The sequence below is a fragment of the Zonotrichia leucophrys genome, chromosome 18 (assembly GCF_028769735.1).
Source record: "Zonotrichia leucophrys gambelii isolate GWCS_2022_RI chromosome 18, RI_Zleu_2.0, whole genome shotgun sequence".
Taxonomy (NCBI): Eukaryota; Metazoa; Chordata; class Aves; order Passeriformes; family Passerellidae; genus Zonotrichia; species Zonotrichia leucophrys.
Window position 1 is genome coordinate 2,937,156 of NC_088187.1, and position 26,625 is coordinate 2,963,780.

At 53.2% G+C, this 26,625-nt stretch overlaps 2 protein-coding genes across 3 annotated transcripts; both read right to left on the reverse strand.

Moving 5' to 3' along the window:
* Positions 1-3,347: 3,347 nt before the first annotated feature.
* Positions 3,348-11,240, reverse strand: WBP2 (WW domain binding protein 2). 2 transcript variants are annotated; one of them, XM_064728539.1, is made up of 8 exons: positions 11,120-11,240; positions 9,390-9,498; positions 8,752-8,887; positions 7,214-7,306; positions 6,898-7,014; positions 6,564-6,689; positions 5,418-5,494; positions 3,348-4,863 (listed from the first exon to the last, which is right to left on the reverse strand). In XM_064728539.1, exons 1-8 carry the CDS (start codon positions 11,176-11,178, stop codon positions 4,810-4,812), a joined length of 771 nt encoding a protein of 256 aa, XP_064584609.1. In that variant the 5' UTR covers positions 11,179-11,240; the 3' UTR covers positions 3,348-4,809. The 2 variants fall into 2 exon arrangements, with proteins under 2 accessions (XP_064584609.1, XP_064584610.1); XM_064728540.1 differs by having other exon boundaries at positions 11,115-11,187.
* A 1,602-nt stretch (positions 11,241-12,842) lies between these two features.
* TRIM47 (tripartite motif containing 47) lies at positions 12,843-22,600 on the reverse strand. Its single transcript, XM_064728694.1, has 6 exons — positions 21,869-22,600; positions 20,184-20,279; positions 19,423-19,653; positions 18,683-18,878; positions 17,944-18,018; positions 12,843-16,507 (listed from the first exon to the last, which is right to left on the reverse strand). The coding sequence occupies exons 1-6, from the start codon at positions 22,598-22,600 to the stop codon at positions 15,882-15,884; spliced, it is 1,956 nt and encodes a 651-aa protein (XP_064584764.1). The 3' UTR covers positions 12,843-15,881.
* Between the last annotated feature and the right edge of the window lie 4,025 nt (positions 22,601-26,625).

The window sequence follows — 26,625 nt, forward strand, 5'->3', positions numbered from 1 at the left end:
CTACAACTGCTTGAAAATCTACTTGCATAAAAGTTGCAAGACATTGGAGGGATTCCCACATTCTCCTTCCTCCATGTGGCTTGAAAGTATATTTGATAAAATATGCAACAAAGCACATGATTTATAAGGTAGAGTAAAATGGATGATTTGGGAATTGATCTCTTGTTGATATTAAACTTCATATCCACTCTCTGTGACATTTCTAAAACCAATTATGGAGCTGAGGCATGAATCTGCCACAACAAGTGTTAAGCAAACACACACAGTCCCCTTCCACACACACCTAGGCACACACAGAGATCAGCATAGCAGATCATGAACACCTTGGAAAAGACTGAAATGCTAAATGCCTCTCTTTAGGGGCAAAAGAGCTGGTGCAATTATTCAAATGCCTGGTACAAAAATTCTCTTTAATATTTAGCTCCTATTTAAAACACAGCATTTCATGTGCATCCCCCCAGCTAGAAAGAAATGAATGAATTTGAAGCATTTGAGGTAAAAGCTGGGCAGAATGGTGGGGAGGAAGAGGAGGACTCTGTTTCTTCCTTTGTCTGGAGGCAACCTCAGACAAGCACACACAGGATGGAGCAATGCTTCCACGGTGAGGATCCTTAATCCCTAAGGATGGGCTAATCCTTCCAAGGTAAAGAACTTCCCCAGCCCCCAGGGACAGCACCAGGATTTCAGGGCTGACAGCAGGAAATCTGTCAGCAGCACCTGCGGTTCCAGCAGCAACACTTCTTTGCACAAGATCTCAAAGCACTTTGGAAACACCCAGTTACCCCACAGCCCCCACAGCGGGGAAGCAGCTGCATTTCCCAGCATCAGGGGCAGGAGAGACTTCTCAGCTGAAGAGCCCAAGTGACATCAAAGACACAGCTGTGGGTGGTGGTGGAAAGTCGAAGTGCCCCACAGTAATTGTTTCCCGTGCCTGCTCTGTTCTTTCAGTGCTACCACAGCAGCCAAGCTGGGGTTCAATGGCACCAGTGTGGAGTCACACGGCAGCCTCCTGCTGCACAGCCAGTTCATCACCGAGGCAGGGCCAGAGCTGGAGACGTGTCAGTGAGCAACATTTCCTCCTGCCCTACTCCCACACGGCTTCCAGAGCAGCAGCAGACTTCAATTTGCATGTCCCTGCTCTAATATTAAAAACGTTCTGTGTGGGCAGCAGGACTGGTGACCCTTCTACCCTCGCTGAGCAGAGAACAGCTCCCAGTTTCCATCGGGGGATGGCGGGGAGTGCTGAGTACCCAAGGCAGGTGTGGGTGCTTTGGCAGGGATTGTCACCAGCACGCACAAATCTGGATTCCCAAATTGTGCTGCAGCACTCAGCCCAACGCCCGCCGGAGCCTGGCTGGCTGTGTGACCGGCCCAGCACTCCCTGCCCGGCTCCAATTCCCGCCAGCACACCCCAAACACACCGAACCACGCCTAATCCTTTTTTGGCTTCCTCCTCCCCGCAGACCGTGCCCAGCTCCAGCCTGGGGAAATGGGAACATTCAGCCTCAAACCAGTGTGGAAAACCCACAGCTCCAACTCCGGATTTAGCCCACTGACACCCGTACTAAGGAATATTTCATTTATTCCAGCCTGACTCATCCTTGGAGTGTATTTCCCTTTTGCCAGACAGAAACCTCATGGTGGCTCTGCAGCTCTTGCCACTTCTCCACTCTAAGGGAAGTGACTCAGCTCGAGCCATGGGGCTCCCATGGGAGCAGATATTGAAATATTTCTCTCCCAAGCACACTCAGCTGAGGAAAGGTTAGTAGAGACAATCCTGATTTTAAAAGAATCTCATGGATTTGTTCTGATTGTTGGCCTAAGAGCTGCACTAAGAGAGTAGGGATGGGCAAGAGCTCTGGAAAGTTCATGCAATCTGTGTTTTCTAGGATTCTGTCTGAGTAGAAGGTAACTGGGAATGAGCCAGAACAGAAAGGTTTCGGTACCATTTTAGAGTTGGACAGATGTGACTGAGGAAACCTTGATTTTAAGTAAATTAATTCACAAATGAGGATTTATTCAGCTCCTACTGGACTGTAAAATTTTATCTCAATGCTTCCTCCTTCAGCCACCTCTTCCACAGAAAACAAACCCAAGTGGCTCAGCCAGGCCTAAACTGCAAACAGCCACGTGGGAGCATGTGAGAGGCAGAGGGATGTAAAAATGAGCAGAATGTGGGAGATGTCCCTGCTGGCTGGCCAGGGAACTCAAGAGAATGAAGGCAGCCCCAGCAGCTGCTGGCAAGAGGAATGAAACCAGTGAGGTCAGGATGATCCATGGAGAGCAGCTCCTGGGTAAATCCTGTGGGACAGGGGGACTGACCAGCACCTGATCCCACATGGAAACCTCCTGTCCTGCCCTGCCCAGTGACACTGCCACACCTGGTTCGGCTCAGGGGCAGGAACAGCCCTGGCAGTGCTGCTGGAGCACAGCTCCTGCTTTTCCATGGACAGGAGCATCCAGGGACAGGAGCACAGCTCCTGCTTTTCCATGGACAGGAGCATCCATGGACAGAGCACAGCTCCTGCTTCTCCATGGACAGGAGCATCCATGGACAGGAGCACAGCTACTGCTTCTCCATGGACAGGAGCATCCATGGACAGAGCACAGCTCCTGCTTTTCCAGGGACAGCAGCACAGCTCGAGCTTCTCCAGGGACAGGAGCATCCATAGACAGAGCACAGCTCCAGCCTTTCCATGGACAGGAGCACAGCTCAGCTTCTCCAGGGACAGGAGCATCCATGGACAGGAGCACAGCTCCAGCTTCTCCATGGACAGGAGCACAGCTCCTGCTTTTCCAGGGACAGGAGCATCCAGGGACAGGAGCACAGCTCCTGCTTTTCCAGGGACAGGAGCACAGGAGGAGCACACCTGAGACTGCTCCAGCCTCACTGGGCACAGCCACCCAGGCACCTCAGCATACTTACAGGGAAAAAAAGAATAAAATTGTGGATTGCTTCTAATTACAGACATATTTTAGAGACATTAATTATGCTGCAGTGCTCAGATAGTTCTTGCAAAGCAAAATGGTAAAGAGGTTGTAACTTTTATGAGGACAACTTGTCTGGAAAAATAACTTGGGTGACACATCTGGGTAGAGTAAAGCAGCTGCTGCCAGCTTCCAACATGAACTGTGAAATGGGAGTTTGCTGAAACATTTTAACATCTTATTTTCGTTCACAAAGTCACCCAAGAGAAATCAAGGAACTGATGTCACCAGTGAAAAGCCAAGTCATTTTGCTTCTAATAAGAAAATATAAAATCCAAGTGGTTTTGCTTCTAATTCCTCCTCTCTGCATCCACAGCTACCAGAAGTTTGCCCACTCACACACACACACACAAACACTCCAAGTTTTGAGCTGATTTCTCTTTACTTCACAGTCTTGGCAAAACAAATGTGCATTCAGAAGTCATTTCACATTAATATATTAATCAAATGCTTTCAAAATAAATATTTTTTTTTAAATAACGATTTCTTTACATCACCGCAGTAGCAATTCTAGAAAAGTCAGTGCACAAACAGCAGCAATTTCATCAATCAGTTAAAGAAAAACAAAACAAGAGGTGGGCCTTGCTTCTCTCCGAGCAGGCTGCATGCAGCAAATCTCAGCAGTTCCACAGCACAGGAGCTTCTGCCACACTTGGCTGGGAAGGATTTTCTCTCTCAGCTGTCAGAAGTCACTGCAGTGTCACTTGTCACAGCTTTGGACAATGCAGAAGTTCCACAGCCCAGATTCTGATCAGTCACTGGATTGTTGCTAATGAGCCCAAGGAATCAATGCTATGAGCAGTCCATGTTTGGGTGAGTGGGAATTCACAGCTGGAGCAGGAACACAAACAGCAATAAACAACACTCTGTACCTTACAGCTCATTGCAAGGTTTTGCATATTCTCTCAAGTGCTTCCAGGGCACAAGTAAAGCAACTGCTTTCTGCCCTTAGCTGTTAATTCACCAGGTAAATCACAGCAGGAAGATGCTTCACTGGCCAAGAAATGTAACTTGTGTTACAACAAAGGAAAAACAAAAGTGCATTATAGACTATGAGGAGAATGTTCAGGACTAAGTGAACTCACATATCTAACTGGAAAATAGAGACTGCAGAAATATGAGTGTTCCTGGGGATCTAAAGTGGTCAGATGCTACTGGAGAACCCTGTGAAGAGCAGGGAAGGGAAATTGGTCAGCATTGTCATACATGGAGAGCAGCAGGGAAATCTGAAGGGCTACAGATTATTTACTATGATTGTCAGGAATGACTTAGATTTAAAAAAAAAGGAACACAAGAAAGTTGAATATATATCTGAAAAGTGTCATAGGTGTGTACCTCCTTTGAGATCCCAAAGGCTGGAGCTGGATGTGACACTCTGGGTTACAAAGAATAACCAGAGGCATCCCTGTGTCCAGAGGTGCTCTTGGATGCACACTAAGGTAAATACAAGACACCTCCCACCCCCAAGAGCTTTGTTTCTAGGTCATGATCATGTTAATTAGCAGTTTAGAGCAGATGCTGACTCTTAAGTATCAAAAGAGACAGAGCAAAGGGAAGCAGAGATGGAGAGAACCTCCAGGTGTAGCAATGCTGTGCACAGGGAGGAGGGAATGCTGCAGGACAGCAAATCCTCAGAGCCCCACAGGTGAGCCAGGCTGCCAAAATCCCTCCCCTTGCTCTGCACAGACCTACTCCTAAAGCCCCTGAAAGCAGTGTGCCCTGGGGGAAGGCTCTGCTCCTCAGTGCTATGGACTGTGCCCCAGAATTCTGCCAAAGTGGAAAAAAGGAAAGCAATGGGTTGTGGAGAAGGTCTGTGTCAGCTTATTGGTTTTTCTTGTCCTCTGGTGGGAAGTATGGAGGAGGAGGTGGCTGGTCCTGCAACAAAGATGATAAAAGGACATCAGTGCATGGCTAAGAATAAAATACTGAGCTCAAAGCCCCCAAAAACCCAAGACTGTCGCCATGATATTTTCTGAAAAAATATCCCTTTGCCAGGATTTTTGTCCTGAGAAGCTGAGAAGCCTCAGAGGAAAAGAAAACCAGTAATTATCTGTTGCTTTGGAATGCAACAGATGCATCTTTGATTGGTCTCATGTAGTTGTTTTTAATTAATGGCCAATCACAGTCCAGCTGTCTCAGACTCTGGTCAGTCACAGGATTTTATTATCATTTTTCCTTTCTATTCCTTTCAAGCCTCCTGATGAAATCCCTTCTTCTATTCTTTTAGTATAGTTTTATTATATCATTTTCTTTGAATCTAACATATATCATAAAATAATAAATCAGCCTTGTGAAACATGGAGTCAAGAATCTCATCTCTCTCCTCATGGGGACCTCTGTGACCAGGTGAGGAACATTCCCACATCAATGCACACCAACTCTGCTGTGCCAGACACACCCCCTGCAGGCCCAGAGCAGCAGGGACTCACCGTGGGCATGTAGACATTGTGGGGGTTGCCTGGGCTGTAGTAAGCACTGGCAGCAGCTTCAGCAGCCTTGGCTTCAGCTGGCACAGGGACAGAAGTGACAGGTTAGGGACACACACAGAACTCTGACAGTAAAACAAGAACTCCAGGCCATCAAGAGTTACTAACAGAGCAGCCTATGACCAGTGCTCAAGTTGCAGAACAGCTACAAAAAAAACAGAATTGAGCATTCTCTCTTCCAGTCACCACAGAATTGCCAATTCCCAGTGAAACAGAGGAAGTCTGAGTTTGGAAATGTCACCTGGGACTTGCATGTCAGCCATAAATAAATGCTTGCTGCTGCCTTGCCTAAATCCATTCCCTTCCAAACCCTTTACAAACAGGAGTGAACGCACCATCCTTCCTGGGAATGCAATCAACAGGCAAAACAAAATTAGAGCAGCTCAGGGGATTAGTGTATGGTAATTTATGAGCATAATCCAGATCCTGCATTTCTGCAGAAAACAAAAATCTTGTACAAGCCTCTGGAGCAGTGCCACTTTCCAAATAATAGTTCAAAGATGAATGGTTGTTTATTCAAACTGAAAAGTTAAATTCTTATCCAAACAAATATTCTTATCTGCAAGAGATCTATGGCTGTGCCCAACCACAATAGCTCTTTTTTCATTTTAATAAATCCCAAATGAGTGAAAAATGAGGCTGATATTTCCTCAGCTCCTTTCCATCATCTCTTCCCCTGTTCCATATTGTTTCAGCAAAAATAATCACATTAAGAATGAAACAGGGGAAGGGGAAGCAAATATCACCCAAGCCACAGTTGTGAGCCAAAATGGACCACAAACACATTTCACCATCAGTTTCCTTGTATTCATCATTAGAGCAAGATTACCACCACAGGAGAATCACAAACTGTATTTTTCTGTCAAAAGAAAAATAAATTTATATGTAAAATGCCCACTAATGGTGTCTACCCTGGAGAGAATCAGGCTGGACTCCAGACTGAGCTGGATATACAAGGCTGGAGATTAGGGGAGCTCCTTAATCCCTTTTCTAAACAAATTTCAACTTCTAAGTGGAGCTTCCAAGTTCCCCAAAAGACAAGAAACAAATTCTGTTTCATTGCTAACGAAGTTGCTGTGAGTTCCTTACCTGCAGGAGTGGAGGGCAGGTCTGGGCCACTGACAGGGGGGGGCTCCATGGGCCCTGGGTAGGGTGGGGGTGGCAGCTGCATGTAGCCCATGTTCCCATCTGCTGCAGGAGGACCAGGGTAAAAGTCTGCCAGGACAGGAGATCACACAGCAAGAGACTTAACTCTGGGTGGAGTTGGCAACCAAAAGGAGCCAAGGCAAACATAATTCAACTCAGGAACAAAAGCTACACAAGTCATCATTAAAACACTGTGTAAAATCTGGTTTTCTTGCCTTTTTACCTATTTTAACTCTTACTCACTGGAGTAAGCCCCAGCCTCAGCTGCCAGGCTTACCTGGAGGAGGAGGTGGGTATGGATAGCCCCCATTGGCTGCAGGTGGTGCAAAAGCATAGGATCCATTTGGCATGTAGGAATAGCCATAAGCTCCACTGGGTATTTCACCTCTGGACACTGGGAAAGCAAAGACAGAACCTCATCAGAACATCAAGCCAGCCTCAAATGCAGGTCAACAACTCCTTAACAGAAAAATAAGTGACATCCCCATAGATCTGCTGCTTGCTGGATGTTAGAAAAGTATTTTTTAAAGCAAGCTTCAGGCAAGGGCTCCTGAAAGCAAAGAACTGTGGCAGACACCCCCAGGCTTGCATACCTTGTGATGCCACCTGCAGCATCCTCTGCCCAAATTCAATTGCACCCCCAGCTGAAAAGGTCATCTTGAACGTGGCAGATCCTTCCCAGCCACCTGAGGGAGGAAAGACAGCACTCAGGAGCAAGGAGAAGCCATTTCCATGCTATTTAGGTTACATGCTGCATCCACAGATGCTCTGTGTATAAAAGAGTTAATCCCAAGAATCCAAACTAAAAAAAAAAAAAAAAGCAGAGGAAGTGGCAGAATTATGGGATCATCAGAAAAATTCACACTGGGGTATTGTCAGGTCAAGAGACACCTGAAGCAGAAACATCCATGAGGGAGAGCTTCAAAAGCTTTCTGGAGTTGTGACTATTGCCACAGCAGCTGTCACAGGCCAAGCTATCAGGAGTGCTGGATTTGCTCTTGCTTTGGATAAGATTAGTGCAGAAGACAGGGATTTTGTTAATCCTGTTGCCTAAAAAGCCTCTGCAACTACACCTAAGTGTCAGCTCCAAATTAGTTTGGGAGTCTGAGTGCCCAACAAAGCCAAGAGCTTAATGAAAAACATGGTCCACATAAACCCATTAGAGCCATGGAAGGTATTTCAAGTCAGGATAAATAAAAATTAGCAAACAAATAAATTAGTGACATCTCACATTACAGTATAAAAAAGAAAAACAGGCACAGTCCAGAGTCCCAGGAAAGCATCAAAGCAGAAGCTGTGCTGCAACAGAAACAAGCAGATTAAAGAGCCTTTTAAGCTAAACCAGACTGTCATGGCTGTTAAGACAACATCATCATTAAAAGAGATGGCCTCTGGGGAAAATTAACAAAGATTTAGCTAAAACCTTTTGCCTTTCACACTGTTTAGTTGGTCATTAATGCTAGATAGGTCCCACTCAGCTCCCATGCAAGGCTCTTACAGCCTGGGCTGTGATTTCTGTGCCACAGCTGCTACACTGAACCAAGCTGAGGATAAAAGTTTGCTGAACTCTGTGCCTTTGGCAAAAAAAAAAAAAAAGTCAAAACCAAAATTATTCTTGGAAAATGTCTGCCACATCCTTCTATTGAGTTTAATGTGAAACAGCTCCTTAAATTCCGTGATTCCAAGACAATCCATTCCCTTCCAAGTGCCATTTTGCCTGCCAGGATGTACCCACAGCTGTCCTAGAACTGCACAGGAAACACTGGAGAGAGAGCTCTGGGGGTCTGCACCTGAACCCAAACAGAGCCAGAGAGGATCTGAGCTTTGGCACAGGAGAACCTGGATGCAGGTGGGACAGGACATCCCAAGTGACCAAAGCAAAGTGACCAAACCTTCATTCCTGCTGACTCCACTGTGCTGTTCATTTGCTGAGATCACTTGTTTGAAGTTTCTCTTTTGCAGAGGGCAGGAATGAGATGGGCTGCAGAGCTCATCTGCTCATTGCAGAAAGAAACACATTTTCACAGGAGTGTGAAAACCCATTTGGAGAGTGTCAAAGTTTGGTTAGCCAGGATCTTGCTGTGAATGGAGCAGCTGACCTGAGACCCAGAGACCCCTGTGTGATACCCACCTCCTGCCTCTGCCTTCACTGTGCCCTTGATGTAATTTGCTCCAAACACTGGCTGCTTGATCTCACAATCCTTCAGCAAATAAAAGGGCATCACAAAGGACTGCATAGCATCCTTCCCCTTGGACACAAAGATAACCTGAAAGAAAATAACATTACAAGAGCTAGTCAAAACAAACAGGAACCACAGCCCTGATTTATTGTCTGAACAGAACTCTCCATGGACAGAAATTCCCTCCCACATCACAGCCACAGGGGTAAACCAAATCCTCAAGGTACTAAAGCCTTCCAGGAAGGCCCTTGCTCAGATAATGCTCCTCCCAGCTCCCACAGAACCTGCTGCTCCACACAGCTCTGATTTAGTAGCTGTGCTGTTGCATTCTGCATTTCCAGACCACTGCTAATTTCCAGTTTGAAGATGCCTGATGGACTGAACAGCTGCCTGTACAAGAACTAATCAGATTTATTATCTGTTGACAAATAGATGGGATATGCCATGAATTCATAATGCTTCCCAGAGGGAGAGGATGAGCCACACTTCAGGCAGGAGTGGATTATCCTGACTTTCATACACTGAGCACATTTAAATTCAGGCTCCAGGGCTGTTATCTCCTCAGAGAAGATAAAGCTTTCACACTCACCCGGTAGGGAGTCAGGAACACACTCCCCTTCTTGGTGCCCTTGAAGGCCTCTGGCATTGGCTCCAGATCACTGAAGGTGATTTCTACATGGTCATAGGTCATCAGAACACTGCAAACAGTGACACAGGAGACAGCAGGTACAGCTCTGGCAGAATGCAGCATGCACAGAAGTTTACTGACCTACCAAAACCACCTGTAACCTCAGCACTGATGGAGATGCTGAGCAGACAGAATCAGTTCTGGTTTGCATTTTTGTTGTTGTTGTTGTTGGCAGCAGCAACTGAAGTAGCCCTGGCTGCTTGTTCCCTTCCCAGTGTGCTGACACAGCTGCTGCTGCTGTCTGCACAACCAGGCAGCAAACCCAGGCAATTGAGCTGATCAAAATCTCAAGACCTTTTTTTTGGTTTTGTTTTAAAATGTTCTGCATTTCTGCTGGCTCGGTTCCCTAATTCAGTTGCCCACAAGTGACATGACAGAGGAAGGACTGCAGGAGAAGAAACTGCTCAGGCTGGCTTATGCAACACGGCTGTTGAAGGGCTCACCAGAGCTCGAGCACCCCTGACACAGAAATGTGATCCAGAGGAACTCCCCTTCCTGGCCACAAGACTTCATTAACTCGTGCTGCCTGCACTGATTCCTTAATTCTCATTTACAAACTGACCTGATTAAAACCTTTGGACACAGCAGGTAACTTGTACTGACATTACAGCATCCACATTAGGGACTCTAATCCCTAAAGCTGCAGAAATCTCCACCACCTCTATCTTTGGCAGCTGACGTGTTTCCAGCCTCAGTCATAAATACCTGTCCCTCCAGGAACAGCTGGGGAAGGGCAGTGGGACCAGCCCTGCTCAGGCTGGGTCAGCCCAGGGCCAGGGAGGTGGCAGCTGGGAACAGCAACACCTTCAGCTCCCATCCTCTCAGGGAATGCAAATTTAACTACCAGAGCTGATCTTACTAAAGCCTTCTAAGAAAAGCCACATCGCCAGTGGAAGTCGGGCCCAGAATTCCTCCCCAGTGTTTAAGCAGCCCCGTGGAAAGAAGCGCAGGAGGATGAAGCACTCCTTTGTCCCCAGAGCAGATGACTGCCACGTCAGAACCCCGCTGGCAGCCAGCGGGCGCGGCCAGCCCTGTGCCATGCACACAGAGGCGGCTCTGTGCGGGCTGCCCGTTTCCATGGTTATCGCCCAGCACCTTTTCCAAGGCTGCTCTCCCTCCCGCACACACTGACAGGGAGGGCTGTGCTCCGGGAGCCCGGCAAAGCACGGCGGGCAGCCCCGGCTGAGGCACCAGGCAGGTGCAGCCTGCCCGGATCACCTGGGGCCAGCCCGGATCACCTGGCGGGAGCTGAGCGCTGCCAGCCCTTGCTGAGCCCTGGGGACAGCAGCCATTGCCAGCAGCAGGCTGGCGGACAGGCTGGCGCTGAGGGAAGCGGTGTAAGGGGCACAAGGCCCGCGGCTGAAACCCAGCACAGCTCCCCTCACAGCCCCTGGGGCAGGAGGATGTGTACAGCCCCTAAGCCGGAGATGAGGGGAGGACGAGCACCGCCGGCACCGAGAGGGTTAAACCAGCCCCTTTACCCGCCTCGCCCCCTCAGCACGCCCCCCCCGTGACCCACACAGCCGCTCCCCCTGAGGGGGAAGGCAGGAGGAGGGCGGGGGGAGAAGGCAACTCGCCGCTATCCCCCGGCTGCCGAGGCCGGAGGAGGGGAGAAGGGGATAGCACCTCACTTCTCGCTGTTGTTAACGATGACGCCGCCGCCCTCCGAGTGGTTCTTGTTGAGCGCCATCGCCGCCTCCTCCGCCTCCTCCTCCTCCTCACAGCATCGATCCCGCTCTGCGCCTGCGCGGGAAAAAAGTGCGCCGTCAATGGGACCGAGGGGCATACTGGGAGTCGTAGTCCTAGCTATCGATGCCGTGTGACGCTTCAGTTTCTCCGCGCAGTGCATCCTGGGAGTTGTAGTCCACATAACACAGCCCTACCTCTGCGCCATTTGCCCCGCGCGGAGCATTCCGGGAGCTGTAGTCCGCCCATGCACTCTCTGTGTCGGTCACGCGATGCATGCTGGGAGTTGTAGGCCGGCCGCCATGATACTCCCCTCCCCTTTCCCCGCCTCAGGGCCCGGCGCCCTGTCTCTCTATAACTGTGCTGTTTGTAAAATAAAAATAATCCCGGATATCTGGTGGTTCTGCTAAACCACCATGAAATGAGGTTTAGCCCCTTAAACGGCGAAGATGCTTCATTTCCCACGATTTTTTAAATTCCCACATTTCCCGTTTTGCACATTTGCAAACAGAGTTTTGATGCTGTTACTGGCTGCTTTCAGTGATGGAATCGAGCACATCCAAAAAATTATCCCTTTATATTGAAGTGTGTTAAACTAGGAGGACTAAGTGGTTGCCCTGTAAACAAGCCAGTGTCTGTGTGTCTCTTTGTCGGGAATCTGGGAACAACAAAATTGCTGTGGCATATGCAGATCTGCAGGAAGGGTCCAAACTCTGACCTCCAGGAGTGCAAGCAGAAGGAATTAAAAAAATTAATGATTGCATAGCTTCATTAAAAAAAAGAACCTGCAAAACTGCTTGAAGGGCTCCCTCAGATCAATAACTGACAGGTGTATATTAATAATATACAAATAAAAGCATATATTACCCTGTATTATGTATTTTAGATCGATCTGAGCTATTCCCTAGATTTGCAGCCCAGTCCTGTCTGAGAACCAGACGCGGGTGGGGGGGAAAGCACAAAAACGACATAATGGAAACCAGATTTAAATAAATGCAGTGACATAATCTGTGTGGTTTCTTGGCAGGAAAAGAACAAGTTTGTGCTTTTCATATCCGCTTTTTCAATAAGCAGTAAGTTTCCCTTTTAAGAAACAGCCATAACAAACAGTTCTGATTCTTCTCCTATTAAAGTCAGGAGCAGAATCCACTCAGCTCCCACCGAAAAACCCAGATGGAGCATTGGCACCTTACATGAACTAAGGCTCACCAAAATAACATTTTTATCCTAACTCCAATTGACATTTGGGATTAAGAAAAGCAGCCTTCACTTAAAAAAGATGCTGCTGTAATTGCCAGTGTGTGTGTGAAGCTCTAGACCTCCTCATCACATAGAAAACCTTGGAAATTTATACTCTAAAACTTAAAAACACTAAGGAAAAATACCTAATCTGATAATCTTTTTTATTTTTAGGATGAGGACAGACATAGGAGAGAGAACTGAGCCAATTCATTGTTTTGAATTGCCCAGGGCTGACAATTTTTATTGGATTTTGAAGTTCTTCTCCTGCTTTTGCAGTAAAAATGTGAATGTGGCAGAATTCCCTTGGACACACTTGGAAAATAAAATCTGTGTTATTTTATTCCAGATGTACAGGACACAGAAAAGTAAACATAAGATAATGGGACAAGTCAAAGGGTTTGGTATTTAAAGGAAAGACAACCCAGGGCAATGACTGTATCATATTTAATGGTCAAATCATATTCTCTAACACCATTACATGATTCTGTTACAGTTTTTTCACACACTGTAAAACACCCTACAGTTACTGTATTTAAAAAATCCTAATTAAAAAGAGGAACATTCTGTGACAGCAGAAATAACCCAAGGGAACAAGGAAAGGCTGTTTAAATTGCCAAGTGCTATTGATCCATCTCAACTCATCTCACCCTGTTTTTAACCCTTTGTTAAATCAGGGATGCAGAGCTGGCACAGTGCACACTCTGATCGTTCCACTTCACAAATCCCTGGCAGCACAGAGCAAACTCTGACCCAGCTCCTGAGGGGATTGCTCCTCTTTTAAACCATCCCTGAAGCAGGAGGGTTTTTAGCAGCCCCAACCAGGAGAAAAGCAAGCAGCAGGAAAGAGAGGCTTGGGCAGCACCTCCCAAATGTGGCACATCCACAGGAGCCCCCTGGATGCTCCATGGAGCTGATCCATGAATCCCCCAAAGCAGCAGCACAACCCCACAGCATGCCAGACACCCCAGGGGCCTCTGGAGCTGCTCCCAGGTGGTGGCAGGGTGGAAGGAGAGGATCCCTTCGTGCCTCCCAAGCCCTGAGGGAGGTCAGAGGTTTGTGCCCGTGCCTTGGGAAAGTGGAGGAGGGTGGGATGAGTGGCTCCAGCGTGGGTTTCCCCTCGGAGCAATCAATCCACCTACAGTGAAACCAAACAGGGCAAGGACCCAGATCTGCTGTGTTTACTCTGGCGAAACTCCTCGCTGCAAACTGTGGGAGTTTTGCCTGAATAAATGAGATTTGGGGCGCAGACGTGGGAGATCTCTTCCTGCAGAGAAGAATGTTCCTTCCCTTCCTTGTGCTGCCAGAATGTGACCATGCACAGGGGCACAGCCCTGCCTTTCTCCTGCCACCAGGAGCTCCTGCCACCGTGTTCTGCCACCCCTGGGCAGAGCAGCCTGCTCTGTGTCACCCGTGCTGACATCCCGTGCAAGGGCTGAGCTCTGGCGCCAGCCAAACAAAGAGGGTTTGGAGCTCAGGACGCAGGGAATGAATTCCCATCCGGACAGAAGTCTGGGCAGCGTTCCCACCAGCCAGGAAAGGCCAAGATTTCAGCTGAAGATTTCATTCTGGAAGCCCCACTGTTCCTTTTCACGCTGCTTGCTGAGTTTGGGAGTCACCTCATGCAGGGAAGGAGGAGGAGGAGGAATTTGCAGACAGATCCCAGCAAGCCCCTTCCCAAACTGACTCACCAGCCTTGCCCCAGGAAAGGGGTGGCTGCATTCAGACCTTTCATCCACTAAAATATCCTAATTTTCAGGGCATTGGCAGCTCTTTCTGCACCAGCAGAAACTGGCAGCCCTGGCAAAGGAGTCACAGTTAAGGAGCTCTTTGAGCCTCAGCATGTAAACGTGGCTTTAACTTCAAACCTCCAGCTTTGTGCCTGCCTTTCATGCACATTCACATTCACATTTTTCCCTTGGCTCCCCTGGAATATAGCACTATGATTTCCAGCTTATCCTTTGGGGAAACTATATATATATATATATCTCATATATTTAGCTGAATGGGTTATTATTCCTGCTGGTTGTTGCATCATCCCTGACTCACTCATGCCACTGAAGAACCTGACCCTCTGTATTTTCTCTCCAGGTGTACATTACACAGCACCACGGTTCTGTAAAGCAAGCTTTGGGAGGTAGGTAGCAAAATAACCCCAGAAAAAATAAACTTTGAAAAGGCACGCTGTGCTGAGACAGGGGCTGCTCTGTGCTGCCCTCACAGGCAGTTATTTCTGTGTTTTCTTTCTGAAAAAGCTCCCTTAGGACATGTGAACTGGCAGTTTTGTCTCTCAGCCTCGAGTTTCCACCTTTCCTAAAGGGAACAGTGTTCCCTCTCGCCTGAGAGTAGTTTTTGTTAATTGTTACTTATTCCCAGAGTCCAAAGGGTCATTTAGTAGCTGAATGATGCTTTAAAGGTGCCACCTTTAAGGAGGCACTCACAGCTGTCCTAGAACACTAAACCAGACCATTTATCTCTGGGACATATTCACAGCACCGCTGTCACTTAAAAATCTCTAAGCTAAGGGGCAAATTTTCAGCTCAAGTGTGCCCAGGGTTGGTGTTTAACAGTACTAAAATCCCCCAGACAGTAATGTCATCAAAAACATGGGGGAAAATTTGGCTGTAAAGCTTTGCTAAGAATTGCTAAGAATTCCAAAGAATGTGTTTACTTCGAGCACGTCCTCAAAACTTGGTTTGTGCTGTTCCCTCCCTCACCTCCAGGTGGGAACAGTGCTGCTGCTGGAGGTTTCTCCCTTTCCCAGCCGGACAGCGATCCTTGTTTCACATTTGCAGCACTGATGGGTGCAAGGAGAGGGTGCTGCATCGCCCCAGCACCACCCCAGCACCACCCCAGCACCAGGCTCCTCCACATCCCTCCCCCTGGAGCACCATCTCGCCCATGCCAGGGCACAGAGGTGATGGGAAGGGACCATGTCTCCTTTGGGGGTTCACCTGGTCCACACAGGGCTTGCTCCATCAAAGGCACTTCATGAGGAGCATGCAGAAGGTGACAATGAGGCAGCACTTAAAAAAGCATCAGGACCAGAGCCTGAGATAAGGCACAAAGCATCTGCACAAGTCGCCGGGGCAGAGCGAGCAGAGGTGGAGCAGAGGGACTGGGCAGGTGGCCAGGGCACAGCTCCAAATCCATGTGGCACTTGTGAGCAGCACACTTTACCAAGAAAGGCTGTGGCAGTCCCTGATGTCCAGAAAGGGAAGCTGAGGAGCAGCAGGGAGCAGCACAGGGACAGGCCCGAGCTCGCTCAGGGGCAGAGCTGGCACTCGGATCCAGCCCCATCCTGGCCCCCAGCCCTGCCCATCAGGAGCCCCCATCCAGCCCTGGCTCCCCAGCAGTGCAGAGAGGAGGGAGGGCTGCCACAGAGACACACAGGGCTACCAAGGAGAGCTGGCAATAACCTGCAGGAGAGATTTCTGTGGGTCTGTCCGTGCCCCTGTGCCCGGGCAGTCACCGGCGCTTCAGCACCGACACGCAATCCTTCTTCAGCGGCCCGATCTGCAGGTGGGCATCCACGCTCTCCAGGAAGAAGGCTGGCTTCAGCTTGCACGAGAACAGAGAGGCAAACTGCCGGTTGATCTTGTTCTGGAACGGGTCAAGCTTCCCCTTGGCAGAAGGGGAGACCTTGAGCTGCTTCAGGCAGGTCATTTTGGAGTCCTTGACTCCGTAGAAGGTCAAAGCCTTCTCGGAATACTCCAGGAAGACGCCGATGGTGTGGAAGAAGGGCTGCTGGATGGGACACTCGAAGCCACCAAACCAGGCCACGTAGTTCTGGCCGTTCCACTGCAGGCAGCAGGAGCTGTCGTTCCTGCCCAGGCGCCCGTGGCTGTAGGCCTCCCGTGGGTCGAAATCCTCGGCGATGACCCCGATGCTGACCCAGCCATCGATCAGCTCCACCTCCCAGTAGTAGTTGCCCCTGTTCATGAGGTTCAAGCCCAGCACCTGCTCGCAGTTGATGAAGCGGGTGGGGCTCTCCGGGTAGGGGATGGGGCACAGCACCCGCTTGGCCCCCTTGGTGCCGAACAGCTGGATGAACTTGTCAGCTGTGTCACTGTCCAGGTCGATGATGAAGGCAACTGTGAGGGGCAAGAGGGAGAAGTGAGCATGTGAAGGGAAGTGCAAGGAAATCCTCCCTGTCACAGCCTTTAATGATGAGCATGATCCTTTCCCATCCCTCTGTCCCCTTGCTTTAAATCCCATAGCAAATTTCAGGCTGAATTTTCAAGGCTGAAAGAGCTGATACTCCCATGAACAGGATGGATACAGGTAACTGGGAAGAGAGGCTGCTTGATGAGCTCAACTGTGATACCAGACATTGGAGAATCCACCTGACAGACTGGTGGTAAGGAAATGGCACATAAAAGCATATTTCAGGTAACCACAGATCAATGCAGTTGAGAGAGACCCCGAGAAGAGAGAACAGCCAGGTATGCCACAGCTTCAAACAGGCAGCCCCCAGCCAGTGTGGCCTTGGGTAATGTGAGAGCCACTGACGGATCCCAAACAGAGGGGATGCCCAAGGAAGTTCTTCCAGGGAACAACCCTGGGCATGGATCACATCAACTGCATTGCAGTCTGAACCATGGCATGGCCCAGTCTGACAGCAGAAGAGCACACCCTCCTTGAGCCCAATTCTGCTGCTCGGTGCCTCTGAGGCAGACCTTGTCCCCTAAGGACACGTCAGTAGGTGACCCCATATCCCCTGTAAGGCTGGGGACACACAGGTGGGGTGTGGGAGCTCAAACCCAGCCCTGCACCCTCCAGCCTCAGCCTCTCCTGCCCCACTCTGCTCCACCCCTGTGTGATCCCTGCCATTCTGCTGCTGCAGACAACCCTCACCAGCCCAGGGTCCTGCAGCAAACAAGGCAGACAAACACAACACACAAACTCTGGTCTAATTTAAAGAGGATCCAATTTGCCAAGGGCTGGGAAGCAGCAGGAGTTACACAGGATGCCTGCAGCGCCCCTGGGGCAGCTGGGCCAGCAGAACCACAGACAAGGGAAAAAATCCATCAGCTAACCAGGCTCTGGCTGCTGTCAGGAAAGCCAGGAGGCCTCCCTGTTAGGCAAGCAGAATTTCCTCTGCTGGTGGCAGAGCTCCCACACGCTCTGGATCAGCGCCGGGCAGGCGGGAAGGAGAGAGGAAAGGGAAGATGGGCCTTAGCAACAACCCAAAGCAGAAGTCCCCATCAAAATAAATAAAATACCACCAAACCCATGAAGAAAAAGGTGAAGAAAAAGGTGAAGGAGAAGGACTAGTCACTGACTTAAAACTTCCATCTTAGCTTTATATATATTACTATATTCTAAAACCTTAAACTCTAATTTTTCTACTATGTGATGTTACACACTTCTATTGAAACTACACACCCCTAATCCTAGTTCTATTATTTAAATTTGGAAGCCTTTCTCTACAACCTCAAGTTAAATGTAGAGTTCTCTTGAGGGTCTGTGCCTTTCAGCACAGAAAGCCCAAAACTCTCAGTGTGCAGGGTTCCCACACCCCACTTACATTTCAGGAAATAATCACGGCTCTCCAGGCAGGCAGCGTTGTTTGACTTGTCTGGAAATCCGGTTTCAGCCAACGCTGCAGAGACAGGGACAGAAGGGTTTGCATCAGCAAAGGAACCAAACCACCACCAAGGGGGCACCTGGAGCATTGTCCCCTGCCCCTGATGGCACCCAGCTGTCACAGCCCCTGCCAGCGTCCCACACCCCCTGCACATCCCCTGTGGCTCCCACACAGGAAAGGACAGACACCACTTTTGTCACCCCAGGGAGGTGGGCAGCGGGTGGAACCAGCTGCAATTCCCATGGGCATCCCAGAGAATGAGAGAGAGCTCAGGTTCAATGGGACAGCAAGGGAGAGAGCTGCCACATCAGCTCTCTAACCCTGGCATGTTTGGGAGCCCACAGTGTGCCAGTGAGGAGATCTGTCTGTCCTGGGAAGAAGAGTCCCCTTTCACAGGAGGCCACTTTGGCCCCTTGCCCCCTCCCACAGGCCCTGCCTAACTCCCAGGCTGTTTGTTGCCTCTCCAGTCTCCGGTCTCCGTGGAAAAATTCACAAAACCTCAGAGGCGTAAGCCCAGACAGGGATTGTGCAACTTGCAGGGAACCCGTGCTGAGCAGTTTGCAGGGCTGGGAGGACAGGGGCCAGCACTCACAGGGCCATGCAGCCACCTCCCACCCACAGAGGGAAAAGGGAAAGGGACAGGGAACCACCCAGGCAGAGGGGCTGGGGGAACACAAACCTTCCTCCATCTCCTGGCAACTCAATCCATCAACTCCTTTCCCCTGCAAGTGGTTCCACTGGTTTTTGCAGGCGGTGGACAGCACATCCTTCATGGCACCCACGGCTTGGGTGCACTTGGTGAAGTTCAGCTCTTTCTGGAAGCTCAGAGGTGGAGAGAGGTTTTCCTCCATGGCTGCTTTCAAGGCCTGAAATTCCTGAGCCAAAAAAAGACGGAGTTTCAGGAGGTTTCAGACAAGCCAAAGTTGTCTCTTGTTCCAGGACCCCACCCGGCCCTGGAGGATTTGGGATCTGGCAGCTCTCAGGACTTGGCCCAAGGACAGCAGAAGGGAGGAGAGCTCTTTCCCAGCCACGTGTTCCTGGCACCTTCTCCTCACTCCCTTTCAAACCCAGACTCAGAGCATGCCCACCTCGCAGGGAGCAGCATCTCCTCCCTAAAATGTCTCCTCTTGCTGGGCTCCCAGGGAGGAAGCAGTGGGGCACCCCAAACTCTTGCTCTCCCCCCCACTCAGGTACCCCCTTGGGCAGCACATCAGCCTGTCCTGTCAGACAGGACAGAAGTGGTGGTGATGGAGGGGGAAATCTTGGCTGGTTGGTCCCCCTGGGAGAGGGCAGGGGAGAGGACTGTGCCAGTGAGACCCAGCAGCCTGCACATCCCAGGGTTCCTGGCCCCCAGCTCCATGGGAAATAGGACAAAAGCCCAAAATAAAACATTGTCAGCTCCTTCTTGCCCCATCCCACCTGGAGGAAGTAGATGGTGTCGGTGCTGGGCACGTTCTCCAGGCTCTGCTTGCACTGTGCCAGCTTGGCTCGTCTCTGCTCCTTCCAGCGCAGATCGGCCTCGGCCTCCCCCAGCATGGAGCGCTCCCCGTCCTCGATGAATCCCAGCACCTCCTTCTGGAAGGCTGCCAGCACCCCTGAGGCCTCTGCAAAGAGCTTCTCAACCCTTTCCCTCTCCTTTGTGGCAGCACCCTGAGTGCAGGGAGAGAGGGGTCAGGTGAGGGTGCAGGAGAGCCACACTTGTGCCCTGCCCAGCTCCCAGATCCCAGCTCCCTGGAATCCCCTGACACTCCATCACCCCCTTCACCCAGGAACTCAGATCACTTCACAGTGCAGCTCTCAAGAGATCTGGCTGGGCAGTGCCACTTACTGCTGCACCACATTTGGTGTCCCCAAGCAGGAAAGTGTTTGCACAAGGGCCAAAGGGACAATCCCCCAATGAGCCTGGGGAGAGAAGGTGCAAGAGCCAGAGGATGTCCTGGCATGGACCTTGCCCTGTTCCTTCTTCCATTTAAAAACTAAAGCAACCAGAGATGGCAGGAGTGTTAGCAGAGATGAGGAGAAAGAATCCTCAGGGGTCTTTGCCAGGATCACCATCGTTTCATGGTGCTCCAGGGAGCACCATCTTTACAGCCCATGCACCCCAAAATCTCACAGCCCCTTCTCCTCCACACCCAGCCCAGCAGAGCTGCACCACCAGAGCAAAGGCATTGCAGAGTCACCTTGATGAGCTCCACCATCTTCTTGGCCTGGGTGATGGTGACTGCCAGCTCCTCCAGCTCATTCTCTGCATCGCTCAGGAATTTGGCTTGCTGGGCCTGCAGACATGAAGGACAAACACTGAGCTTTACCCCCAGTGCCAGTGGGAGCCCAGGGCATTCAGCCTCTCCCTCAGCTCAATCCACAGAGCCTCTCTGACCATGACCTCGCTACCAGGCTTTGGGTGAAGAATGCAAGGGGAACCACGAGTTGTTTTCCTGTTTTCCTTCCCTGCAACATTCAACCTGCAAACATCCCTTCTCACTCAGCTGGAAAACGAACGGGTCATGTCCAGTTCCATTTCTCCACCCTGGTCCCAGCGGAAACCAAACAAAACAGGAATTTGAAAGCAAACCCATCAGGCAGTGATTGCAGCTAAAACTGCTCTTAGTGAGAACACAGGGCTGGGAAAAATCCACCTGGGTTTGGTGCAGAAGCTGAAAGACAGGCCTGGAGCACTCAGAAACTCAGCACAGAGTCCCCTGGAGGTTTCTGTTTAGGAGCAAAGCAAACCAGCTCCGGAGCACGGGCTGCAAAGGAAGCACCTTCCGAGCACGGCGTTTCCTGAGACGCTATTGTTGGCTCATCCATTGCCCATCACGAGGACGGGTCCCTCGGGAGCCGGGAGGGCGCTCCCCAGCCAGAGAGCTCCCTGCTGATGCTCAGTGCCCCTGTTCCCGGGGAGCAGCTCCAGGTGCTTTCCCTGCGCATCCATCCCAGCCCGCAGCCCAGGGCGGCGGCCGAGGGCAGGCACAGAGGTCCTGCAGGCGACATTAAGCAGCGCCTGCTGAGGTCTGACAGCTCCTCAGGGCGGGGATTACGCACACTTTCTATTTTAAGGTGCCCCATGACTAATAATGCCGATAAAAGGGTTTTCCTGCAATCCTAGCAGCCCATCAGGAGGGGGAGCTGGCTTGGGGCTGGGCTACTCCTTGGAAAAGGCAAACTCTCCCAAGCTCTCCAAATGCCTCATGGCCATGCGAGATGCCACCCCACCGTGAGCCTCACAGGTTCCCACCGGCCTGCAGCCCCACACTTTCAAGGCAGCAGTGCCCACGAAGGCAGCACCACGTTGGGACTGGAGCCCCGGCTCCTGGGAAGGCTGTGGGTGTGAGTTTAGGAGGTGACTCAGTCGCATCTGGGAACGGGAGTGATGGAAAAACCCCCGCTGCCAAAACGGCAGGACACAAAAGGCTGGGGGAGCGGGAGCGGCGGCCGGGCCGGCTGCCAGCGCGGGCGAGCAGCGCCTTGCCGGGGCTGTGGGAACGGGACGGGAGGGCGGGGTGGCCGCTCTGGGGTGTCCCGGGCAGCCTCGCCCCAGCCCTGCACCCACGGCACTGCCAGCTCGGCTCCGCAAACCCCCCCGGGATGCCCGGCAGCGGCTGTGCTCCGATCCCCGTCCCCACCTGCCCGGATGGCGCAGCACCCTGTCCGTATGTTGGGATGTAACTCTCCTAGGGGTGAGAGTACAGCACTCCCCGCCACACGGCATCCCACCAGAGCTGCACCTGCACACACCGCACCTGGGGGCTCCCCGTGGGTGCAGGATGAACCCCTCCGAGGGATGCCGCGCCTCACGGCACCCCCGACACCCCCACACCAGGGTCCCACCCGCGCGGGGACCTCCGCGCCCTCCGCACCCCCGCACCTGCTTGTGCTCTCGCTCCTGCTCGAGGGGCACCACGTCGTGGGCGCGGTGCTCGTGGGCGCGGCAGCGGGAGCAGACGCAGCTCTGCTCGGTGCGGCAGAAGCCGTCCAGGGGCTGCAGGTGGCGGGGGCACAGCCCCTCCTCCAGCCGCCGCAGCGGGGCCACCAGGCGGTGTGCGCGGAAGGCGGGGGCGCGCCGGTGCGGCTCCAGGTGCGCCCCGCAGAAGGACGCCAGGCACACCAGGCACGACCGCTCGGCCGCCACGCGGGACCCGGGCGGGCACACATCGCACAGCACCGCCGCGCCTTCCTCCCCCGCAGCATCCTCCTCCTCGGCTCCCGGCGCCATCGGGGACGCGCCGGCCGGGGACGTCGGGGTGGCGGCGGCCGAGGACGACGGGGACGAGGCGCCGGTGGCGGCCGCCAGCAGCGGCAGGAGCTCGCACAGGGCGCGGTTCTTGCAGAGGCGCAGGGCCGCGGGGACGGGCTCCTGGCACAGCGGGCAGCGGGCGGCCCCGCCCGCCCCGCCGCCGTCGGGGGGGCCTGGCCGCTGGCGGAGCGCCTGCAAGCAGCCCTGGCAGAAGTTGTGTCCGCACGGCACCGTCACCGGGTCCCGCAGCACGTCCAGGCAGATGGGGCAGCACAGGGGACCCTCGGGCAGCCCCGGAGCCGCCAGCGCCAGCCGCAACGCCGCGGCGGAGGACGACGGGGCGCTCCCGGGCGCAGCATCCATCCCTGAGCGCCCCGAGCGGCCCGGCCCCGCTCCCAGCCCCGGCGGGGGCGGGCGGCAGCCGCGCCCCGCCCGCCCGCTCCGCCTCCCGCCACCGCGGCTGGGGCTCCGCTCCCCGCCGTGCCCTCGGGGCGCTGACCCACAGCATCACCCCGGCACCAGGCCCCAGGCACCCGTCGCCCTGGAAAGGGCCTCACCCCATGTGGGATCTGCTCCCGTCTGGTCCCTCTCCCTGGCATGGGCCGCCTTCAGGGAGATCAGCCCCGAGGGGATGTCACCCTGCTGGGGATGTGCTGTCCCCCACCCAGGGTCTGCCGCCTCCGAAAGGATCTGCCCCACGGGGATCTGGGCCCTCCCCAGCGTTCTGAAGCTGCTGACTTTCCCTGAATCTCCCATTCAGAGAAGCTGTTGCCAGCCCATTCCAGTCCCCCTCCCAAGGACCTGCTGCTCCCCTGGAGCATTCCTTCCCCTGCTAGGACCTGCTGCTACTCCACTGCTCCCCAGCTGCTCCCCACCCTGGGGCCCCATGGAAGGTCCTGAGCCCCCCAGTGCAGAGGTGCAGGTGCTTTCCTGGCAGCCCTTTTCCTACACCAGCCCTCCCCATGGCCAAAAGGGCTGCAGTGCCCAGGTCTGGCTCACTGTCCCCTTTTCCTCTGGGGTCTGGCAGGAACTGGCAGGCACCAGAGGGCTGGGAAGCCCCAAAGTGCTTTTAGAGTGAAGATCTGCCTCACAAGATCTCTGGATCCTTTTTGTGCAGGACACACAGACAATTTTTGGTCTTGGATAAGTTCCCAGGTACATGCAAGGCCTCACCCAAGGACAGGGCTGCGAGGAGAAGGGAGGTGTTGAGTGAAGCAGGAAGCACAAAATAGATCATATCTGTTCTTGAAGAAGAGGACTGAACCTTTTGAGCTTTTTGTCCCCAAAGGAAAAAATGATGTGATTCATTCCCCAGGCATTCACATCCCCTGCACTTTTGAACCCAGTGCCCAGTTTTACCTTGTTAATCCTCACCAGCATTCCCACAGGAGCCAGAGGAGACATCAGACCTGCAGTCTCACCCTTGGAAAAACATCAATGAAAACTTTAGATTTTCTTCTGTGCCTGTGGATACCATGGAACAGAGAGAAATGGCAAGCATTTCTCACCGTGGCTTGTGAGAACTTTCAGGAAGTTGTAAGAATGTGATAACTCGTTAGTATAAACAATCTGCAGGTTGTGGTTTTCTACTTCGTCTTTCTCTTCTTCTCAAGGTCGGTGTATGAAGAAGGTGTTTTTGTTAAGCAGTCAATCAAACAGAATGTATGGTATCACTCTACATAAACCGCGCGGTTCTCTTGAATAAAGCTTTCTTTGTTCTTTCTGCAATCCTGCCTCTCACCTGTTCCTGTGTCACTCCCGGCGCAAGGGTGACATCTGGTGCCCCGCCGTGTGTGCTGCTCCGGTGCCTTCGAGGAATTCGGCAGACCCCCGGGCCCCCCGCCGGACCCCACGGGCTCCTTGGGTCCGGACCCCCTTTGTTTCCCGCAGAGGTACCGGCCTTTCCCCGCACCCTTCCCCCGGGCTTGCTCCGTGGGGCTGCCCTGATAACGGGACCTGCGGGACTCCCCAGAGCGTGGACAGTGCCTGAATTGCTGGGGCTGGGTGCCGCTGTTTCCGTGATGGGGGATTGGCACGATGACGACAACAAGGTTTTTTCTGTGTGGAGGCACCTCCTTTTCTATGGGGGGTTCTCGGTGCCTGACGCCTCGTTGATCGACCTGTTTGTGTGGGCCAGGACTCATGCGTTCCCCATGGGCATGGCCGTGGCGTTTGACCTGGGCCGGTGTCAGGAGCTGTGTGCTCTGCTTGCGGAGGAGTTTTACAGAGGGGATGATGCTGTGCCCCCGCTCCTGGCTGCGTGCGACACGCTGTGCGCGGCGCTCCGGGGCCGGGCCGGAGGTTCGGACACGGGCGGTTCGAGGGGCGGGGGAGCTGCCGGCGCTTCGGACAGACGGACGATCGTGGGGTCGCGGTTCGCCGTCTGTGCGGGGTTCGGCCGCCCCTCTTTGGGGGGTTCGCTGCGGCAGAAGTTACGCCTTTCCTCGCCCCTGGTGCCGAAGAACCGGGGTTCTCCAGGCCGGGTGCTGTCCTGCCTTTCCTCGCCCCTGCTCCCGAAGCCGCGGGATCCTCCGGGCCCACAGCAGCCCCGCCTTTCTCCCCGCTGCCGTTCGGGGTCAGCATTCTCCCGAACCACGGGGGCCGCAGTTCCCGGTGCCCCTCCCGAGCAGCCGGACCGGGCTCGGTCGGGCTCGGTTCCCGCCCCGACGGCTGCCAGGACACCGCGGATCGCTGCGGCAGCTTCCCCGTGGGCAGCGGCGGAGCCCGCACAGCTGCACCGGCCGTGCCCATCGTGGCGCCAGCCCCAGCCGGTGTCGCGTTCCCGCCCGGTTCTCTCCTCCTTCCCCGTGGCTCCTGCACTGACAGCAGTGGCTGTGAGCGCGGCTCCGGCACCGTCTGTCCGGGCTGTAATTCATGCAGCGGGGGCAGTGCCTATTCCTCATTCCGGCATGGCGGCCGCTTCGGGTGACTCGGTGTGTTTTACACCTCTGCCGGGGCAGCCTGCGGTGCCGGGGGTGCCGCTGCCCTGTCTCCGGTGGCCGGTCCGCCGGTGTCCCGGCCTGTGACTGTCCCTTCAGGTTCGCAGCCCGCTCTTGGCCGTTCAGATCCGGAGCGTTCTGTTAAGCTGCCACCCCCGTGATCCGCTGGGCGCCCTCCCCGTTCCTGCCTGGGCACTCGGGCAGCGCTGATGACCGGCGGCCGGTCCCCCGTTGGGGGCATGCTGCGGCGGGGAAGGGCCGGCAAAGGCGGGCGGAATCGGCCTCTGCTCGTCACCTCTGGCCTCTGCCTCCCTGCAGGGTGACTGACAATCCCCGCAGCTTTTGGGACGCGGTAAGACACGGAGCTCGGAGGATGAGGGTCTGTTGGAGGGAGCGGGAAGGTCACGGTCTGCCTCGGGGGGAGAGGCTCTGGGGGTTCGGGGGGCCAGGTCCTGCCCCATGGCAGCGATCAGGATCATCCTGTGTTCAAGGTTGTCCCGAATTCGGGACACACCGAGGGGCACGGGGTGATTCAGGAACTGCGGGGTGAGGTTGCCAAGCACGGCCTCGGCTCGGAGGAGGTCATGCAGGCTGTCAGGGTGACAGCCACTGATCTGCTCTGTCCCTCTGACATCGGGCAGCTTGCCAAGGCGCTTCTCCAACCTCTGCAATTTGCGATGTTGATGTTTTGGACAGAGGATGCTGCCATGGCTGCAGCAAGAAACAGGCTTCTGCCCCCAGAGGATCCTCGGCATGGAGTGGGAGTGGATGCTCTCCTTGGGGACAGTGCCTACTCCCATGATTTTCAGGCTACCTGGGATGTTCTTAATCAATGTCAGGCTCTGGGGTTTGCTGCATTGGTGGAGACCATCGAGGCAGCCTCTCCCGGGCCTGATTTCACTGACATAAGGCAGGAGCCAGGTGAGCCTTTTGTGCTGTTTGTCAAGAGGCTCAATGCTGCCATGGAGAAGCAGATTGAGGAACCTGGACTCAAAGAGCCACTTTTGAAACGCTTGGCCCAGAACCATTCAAACAGTGAATGCCAGAGGATCATAAATTCTCTTGCGGGGGATCCTTTGGTGGTGGAGATGGCCAGGGCATGTGCTGTGTGCTAGGATGGGGGCTGTGGATCCTGGGGTGTCTGCTCTGGCAGTGACTGTGCACTCAGGCCAGGTACCCTTAGGGAGCAGACATAGGAAGAAGAACAAGAATAAGGGCAAGAAACAGGAAGATGCATCCAAGCCAGTGGATACGGGTGCCGAATTCGTGTGTGCTAGGTGCCTGAGGGCAGGTGACCTTGCCAGCCAGTGCAGGTCAAAATTTGGTGCAAATGGCCAGCCTTTGGCAGGGCCATGAAATGGGAATAAGAGCGCAAAGAGGAATTGTGCCTCGACAGAAGTGATTCCTCAGATCACGGTGCCAGCCCAGGTCAGCTTGGAGGCATCACCC

Coding starts and splice junctions, on each gene's coding strand:
- WBP2 (XM_064728539.1), bottom strand. CDS start 11,178: ATGGCGCTCAACAAGAACCACTCGGAGGGCGGCGGCGTCATCGTTAAC. Junction 8,888..9,389: donor TGTTCCTGACTCCCTACCGG/GTGAGTGTGAAA, acceptor ATTTTCTTTCAG/GTTATCTTTGTGTCCAAGGG. Junction 7,015..7,213: donor GCTGCAGGTGGCATCACAAG/GTATGCAAGCCT, acceptor TTGCTTTCCCAG/TGTCCAGAGGTGAAATACCC.
- TRIM47 (XM_064728694.1), bottom strand. CDS start 22,600: ATGGATGCTGCGCCCGGGAGCGCCCCGTCGTCCTCCGCCGCGGCGTTG. Junction 20,280..21,868: donor AGGAGCGAGAGCACAAGCAG/GTGCGGGGGTGC, acceptor TCATGTCTGCAG/GCCCAGCAAGCCAAATTCCT. Junction 16,508..17,943: donor CCGTGATTATTTCCTGAAAT/GTAAGTGGGGTG, acceptor TGCCCCTCACAG/TTGCCTTCATCATCGACCTG.